Consider the following 6,611-nt stretch of genomic DNA (forward strand, 5'->3'; position numbering starts at 1 on the left):
CTCCCCGTGTTACCATGGTTGGTGACAAGTGTGAACATTACATATTCATATTCAAGCACCCACCCCCCGCCAAGAACTGGAAGAGCAGCCTAACCCTCCCCCAACACAAACCCAGCCCTCAACTAGGCCCCAAGCAGAGATCCACAACGCCCGGCGCAAGAGACGTCGACGACGAAAGAAGAAGACACCAGAAACTCCAGCACCCCCAGCTAGGAGAACCGCCCCGGCAACCCTCGCCACATCCACTACCGCAGTCCCTCCAGCCAAACTCCCGGCCGGAGACAAACCAGCGACCGGAGTCAGGCCCATTGCCACCCGCTACCCACCGCTTGAGGGGATGCTCATGGCAGCTGCAGCAGTCTTCAGACGCCTGCTACAACAGCCAAACACTGTTCCAGGCAGAGATGAAGACCTGGCCTCTCTTCTCATTCGAGAAGTAATGGCGGCCACTTTCGAGGGCACATTACCCACCCCGCACCAGCCTGCCAGGACACCCACCAACAGCGTCTCCCCCCACCACCAAGATGGAGCAGAGTAATGCGCACATGAGAAATTCTCCAGCACCACACGACCTCGGCAGCCTGAAGGTGCTCCAGTGGAACATGCAGGGAATACGCAACAAGAAGCACCAACTCCTCCAAACAATCATGGAGGAGGGCATGGATATCGTGCTTCTACAGGAAACATTAGCACCCGGTGACTTCGAATGGAGAATAGGGGGCTACACGGTCCACTCACTCCCGCTTGACAGAGGCATAGGACACCGTGGTTGCATGGTGCTGGTGAAGAATAACCTACCACACCGCAGGGTTGCGCGACCCGTACACTGTGGTGAGGGTGTGGAGGTGATGGCTGTGGAGCTCCTCCTTCCCGACCTGCCACTCCTCATCTATAACATCTACAGGAGCCCCGGGAAACTGTTGGAGGTCGATGAGATACTGTCACTAGCTACCCACAACAATATCTTAGTAGCTGGAGACTTCAACGCCCATCATCCACTGCTTCACTCCCCCTCTCCGACTAACCCGACCGGCCGCCAACTGGCAACCACGTTGGAAGAGGTCCAGGACATCTCCCTTCTAAATACTGGGGAACCCACTCACGTCCGGGGAGGCAGACTGGATCTCACCCTGGTGTCAACCAATCTAGTTTCCGGAAGTAGCTGGCGTGTGCATCCTACTCTCACCAGCGACCACTACGCCGTCATCACCACTCTAAGGGCCGCACTCCCACTACCACCGCTCCAACCACCTCGATGGGACCTGCGGAGGGCGGACTGGAAGAAGTTCCAGGCCGCCCTGGATGACTGGTGGAAAGCGTGCGACCCGCCGGAGGACCTAGACCAGCGAGAAACAGAATTCACTACAGCAATCGAAAGAGCAGCAGAAGCAGCCATCCCCAGACGACATCCAGGGCATCGATGGCGTCGGAACTGGTGGTTCTACAATGAGGAAGTCCGGGAGCGGAATCACCTGGTCAACATTCATCGGAAGCTGTACCGCAAGCGACCCACTTCAACTAACCTACAATTGTTGAAGGAAGTGGTTACACACGCTCGACAAGTCTCAAGCCGGGTACGGGAGGCCAAATGGCTGGAGTGGTGTGCCAGCTTTTCCCAGCACACCAGCTTGGCAGACTTGTGGGCCAAACTGAGGACGGCTTCCGGGAAGCGCGCCCCTCGTCCTGCCTCACACCCAGAGCCACAACAGGAAGCAGAACGACTAGCGGATATGTTCGCCACACGGTGCGCCAACTCCCAGCTCCCCGCACAGATGCAGAACCTCCAGCAGCAGCTCAGGCCAGCACGAGAGCAGGCCGTCGGTACGGCGCGAGCAACACCTGACGTCACCGATGTACCTTTCACGCCACAAGAACTGGCCCGGGCCAAGAAAGGTAGAGATACGGCTACGGGAGCGGATGGCGTGACCTATTCTATGCTAGCTCACGCGGGGCCTGCCGGGGAGGCAGCACTACTGGCCCTGATGAACCATTCGTGGCTGGTAGGACGTCTCCCAACCACCTGGAAACGAGCGGACATCCAGCCCATCCCTAAGCCCAGGGAGCCCTCCAAGCCACGTCCCATCTCCTTGCTGAGCTGCACGGCCAAGACAGCGGAGCGCATGGTACTCACCCGACTCATGTGGCGTCTGGGCCCCCTCCACCCACACATCTTCGAATTCTCCAAGGGCGTAGGGACGGCCGACAGCATCATGACTCTCCTGAGTCACATAGACAACCGCCCTGCCGTGGCCGTTTTCCTCGACCTGGAAAAAGCGTTCGAGCTAGCCAGTGCTCACGCCATCCTAGATGCGCTGGTACAGCGGGGTGTCCAGGGACGACTCCTCTCCTGGATAGAGGACTACCTGCTACACCGACGCGCCCGGGTCAGGTTCCAAGGCCACCTTTCAGCCTACCGGGACCTAGAGAACGGCACTCCGCAGGGTGGGGTTCTCAGCCCCGTCCTCTTCAACCTCCTAATGGAACAGTTGGTGAGCCTACCCTTCCGGGGTGGCACGGCGCTTCTCAGCTATGCCGACGACCTGGTTCTTGTCGTCTCGGGCAAAACCCGAGGCAATAGGATCACCAGAGCACAAGAGGGCCTTGATCTTATCTCTAACAAGTGTGAAGAACTGGGCCTCAAGATCTCAGCTGAGAAGTCCAAGGCCTTGATGCTTAAGGCCACCACCCCGGACACCCACCTCCACATTCAGGGTATCCAGCTGGCTTGGACCAGCTCGTACCAGTACCTGGGAGTATGGGTTGACCAAGGCTTATCCTTCAACACCCAGGTCACCTACCTAAGGGAGAGGACGAGGACGAGAATCAATGTCATGAGGGCGATGACAAGGACACACTCTGGAGCCTCACATGCCGTGCTGCGCCTGTACTACATACAGGCCGTCCGCTCGTTGATTGACTACAGCGCTGTCGTGCTGGTTTCCCTGTCACCCACCCAACAAAGGAGGATCGAGTGCATCCAGAACCAGGCCATGAGGACCATGCTCGGGGCACCTCGCTGGACCAGTATGTCCATAATGCAAAGTGAGACTCGACTGGTACCTCTGGCCTCCAGGGTTCAACATATTGCGACTTGCCGGGTGGCTAAGATCCTCCGACAAGACAGGGAGACCATAGCACGAACCAAAATCAAAAGGACCCTACCGCAGCGACGGGACCTCTTCAGCACAAACACCTGGCTACGGAGGATAGCTGACGCCACCAATGCACTGTTCGACGACGGTCAAATAGCCATGTGGAGTCCGGATCTGGCCGTTGCAAACTACGTTGTACCGGTCCCATGGCAGCCCCCACCCGTCGAAATCATCATCAACAACCCGCCAGCAAGGAAGGCACAGTGCACACAACACGAGCTGCGGTTACACGCGCTGGCATCTGTGACACAGGCCAGCATCCCAGGGGGAGCCGTGTACTACACAGACGGATCTGTGGACCCTGTTCGAGGCACGACCGGAGCGGCGGCAGTCACCGGCGGGGAGACGCTGTCATGGAGGACCCCCGACCACTGCTCTACCCTGCAGACGGAGTTAGTTGCCATACAGCAAGCCCTGGAGCACGCCCTTCACCATCGTGAAGGTGCGGTAATTATACACACAGACTCCAAATCTTCCCTCCAGACACTCCAGCAAGCCAGCCCCACCGACAACATCCAGCTGGTAACATCCATTCAGCTCAGCGCGCAGAGACTTGCCGGTGAAGGCCGGCACCTACGGATGAACTGGGTACCCAGTCACGTGGGGCTCCGAGGGAACGAGTTGGCGGATGCAGCAGCCCGAGCAGCTAGCACCATGCCCGCAGTATCCTGCTACGTCCTCCCCAGCCTGCAGCAGATCAAGACGCAGGCTAAGCGGAGCACCTGGCACTCCGCTCATCACCACCATCGCACCATGGAGAGAACCTCGCGGCAGGCAGCATGGTACGCTGCCACCACAAATTACCAGCCGCTACAATGCGGCCGTCCGCTAACTAGAGCCGACCAAGTTCGGTTGCACAGGCTCCGGCTCGGGTACGGCACGCTGGAGCAGCTACGGCCCGAGTTCAGTGGTCAGGAGTGCGAACACTGCGGCCTCCAGAGCCGTCGACCGCTGATACACTACCTGGTTCACTGCCCCGCCACAGCTCAACTAAGACAGCAACCCATCGAGGGCCCACAGGATGAGGAAGCTTTGGCCGCCCATTTGGTCAGGCGGGCTCTTAACACACCTAGCAAATTGCTAACCATCATGCGAGACATTCCGCCCCCTCGCTGAAACATGGTAGCAAAATATCGGGGCGTAAGCCCCAGCGGCGGGCTTGTGGCCCGCGCATTTTTATATGTATATGTATATAGTTATAAGTATGTGTATGCACGAGTATATATACATACGTGTATGTGATTGTGTATATGTTCATGTACTAATGTTAAATAATAAACTAACTAAAAAATGTAATAATAATGATAAAGTTTAACAAGTAAATATTAATAGCAATTGTAACAATAATAATGATAATAATAACAATGATAATAAAAATGAAAATTTGAATATTTGATAATAATAACAATAATAATAAAGATGATAACGAGAAATTAAATATTAAAAATATCAATAATAATGATAATAGTATTAATAATAATAATGATAATAATAAATAATAAATAATAATGATAATGATAATAACAATACTAATAATAACAATAATAATAACAATAACAATAATAATAATAATAATAATAATAATAATAATAACAATAATAATAACAATAATAATAATAACAATAATAATAATAATAATAATAATAATAATAATAATAATAATAATAATAATAATAATAATAATAATAATAATAATAATAATAATAATAATAATAGTAATGATAATAACAATAATAATGTTGAAAATAATATTAAGAAAATAATAACCATGATAAAAAGAAGAGAATAGTAAGGATAATGATGAAAATATTTAAGTGGTGAAGGAACAATGTAGAAATAATGGAGGATATGTGAATTGGTAGCATGTGAAATAAAGTATGGTAGCATGGTATAAGAAGGAACGTCAAAGTAAAAGGAAGAAAGCTGGAAAGGGTAGGCAGAAGTGGGAAAAAGGTATCTACTTAGAGTCGGGTGATCTGGGAAGCCATTCTTGGAGGGCAAGTGTCGCGGTAGATTTTGTCCATTTTAAGTCACCAGTTCTCTTGTTTGTGTTTTTGTGATTGGCAATGTAAAGTGATTAAATTATTTTCCGTTGTTTCTTATGTAGTCCTTTAGCTAGAATGGTGGATCCCTCCCAGTTTGGTAGGTGTCCCTCCGTGTCTATGTGGTTAACTAGAGCGTTTGTTTCTCGGTGGTGTCTAATGTCCGCTTTGTGTTCCCTGAGTCTGTTGTTAAGTCCTCTGTATGTCTCTCCGTAGTATGCACAGTCGCATTCTTTGCAGGGAATTTTGTATACGATGCTATCGTCATGGTTTGTCTTCTGTTTGTGATGAAGTGTCCTAATTTCTTCCCTGTGTCAATATATATATATATATATATATATATATATATATATATATATATATATATATATATATATAATAAAAACTATAGCCTATATTCACGCAAGGTGTGCCTTAAAATTACAAACGGGAGACTTTATTCACACAAGGGCGTTACACAGCACAACCACAGGATTCTACTCACGTGAAGGACGTTACATCCGAACAGCACTCAAAATATACGTACTTCACGGGAAGCTGGTTTGAATATTCGACAATGGATCATTATTCTAAAATGGATAAACCTAAAGTAACATTTGAGTCATATCCATCGTCAATGCGTAATTCAGTAAACGGAATGTAATGTAACATTCTCTATCAGCTGTAAGTGCTCAGATGAATGTCTAAAATGAATAGATAAAAAAGAGTTAGATACGTACGCACTACTCAGAGTCTTGACTAAGACCCTTTCAAAAGTTGCAAGTCAGGAGAGCATGCGTGTGTGTGTGTGTGTGTGTTTGTGTGTGTGTGTGTGTGTGTTTGTGTGTGTGTGTGTGTGTGTGTGTGTGTGTGTGTGTGTGTGTGTGTGTGTGTGTGTGTGTGTGTGTGTGTCTCTGTGTGTATTATATGTGTATGTGTGTGTGTTAAAGTGTCCAAATTAAAACAAGATTTACCCCGAATGTAGTTCACAACTATAATCTTATCCATTAAAACAATAAAAAAAAATACATTGTTTTGAATATCAGCGCTCTGAGAGGTCAAAGTCAAGGAGACAAATTTTTAGCGGACCCAAACTCGAAAACAGATAGTCGTGCCACAACTATCAGCATATAAATGACCTTCAATGACCTTCAAATGTCAAATTCATCATCACCGAATTTCTTTTAGGCCTTTCATTCATAAACGCTTAAGGATAGGGAGATATCTGATATCAACATATAGAACATAAAGGAAGTTACCTAAGGCACTCCATGACCTTCATAACCGTTGGTAGAACAGTTTAGTATTCATCAAAAAAAATTATATCCCTTGAGTATTCATATGTTTCCTTCGGTTGAATATGATCATCTGGTGATTGCAGAAAAAAACATGTAAGAATGATAAAAAAAAAAATGCAATGCGAAGTTTGCACTGCCTA

At 48.9% G+C, this 6,611-nt stretch overlaps 1 protein-coding gene across 1 annotated transcript in view; it reads left to right on the forward strand.

The window, feature by feature from the left end:
- The first annotated feature begins 545 nt into the window (after positions 1-545).
- LOC143037760 (uncharacterized) overlaps positions 546-6,611 on the forward strand; it is a 12,752-nt gene continuing 6,686 nt past the window's right edge. Inside the window, exons 1-2 of the mRNA XM_076206312.1 lie at positions 546-940; positions 1,163-3,287. Of these exons, the coding sequence (XP_076062427.1) occupies positions 546-940; positions 1,163-3,287 (2,520 nt within the window). The remainder of the gene's footprint in view (positions 941-1,162; positions 3,288-6,611) is intronic.

This window comes from Oratosquilla oratoria, chromosome 23 (assembly GCF_046742065.1).
Source record: "Oratosquilla oratoria isolate Oo_2021 chromosome 23, ASM4674206v1, whole genome shotgun sequence".
Lineage (NCBI taxonomy): Eukaryota > Metazoa > Arthropoda > Malacostraca > Stomatopoda > Squillidae > Oratosquilla > Oratosquilla oratoria.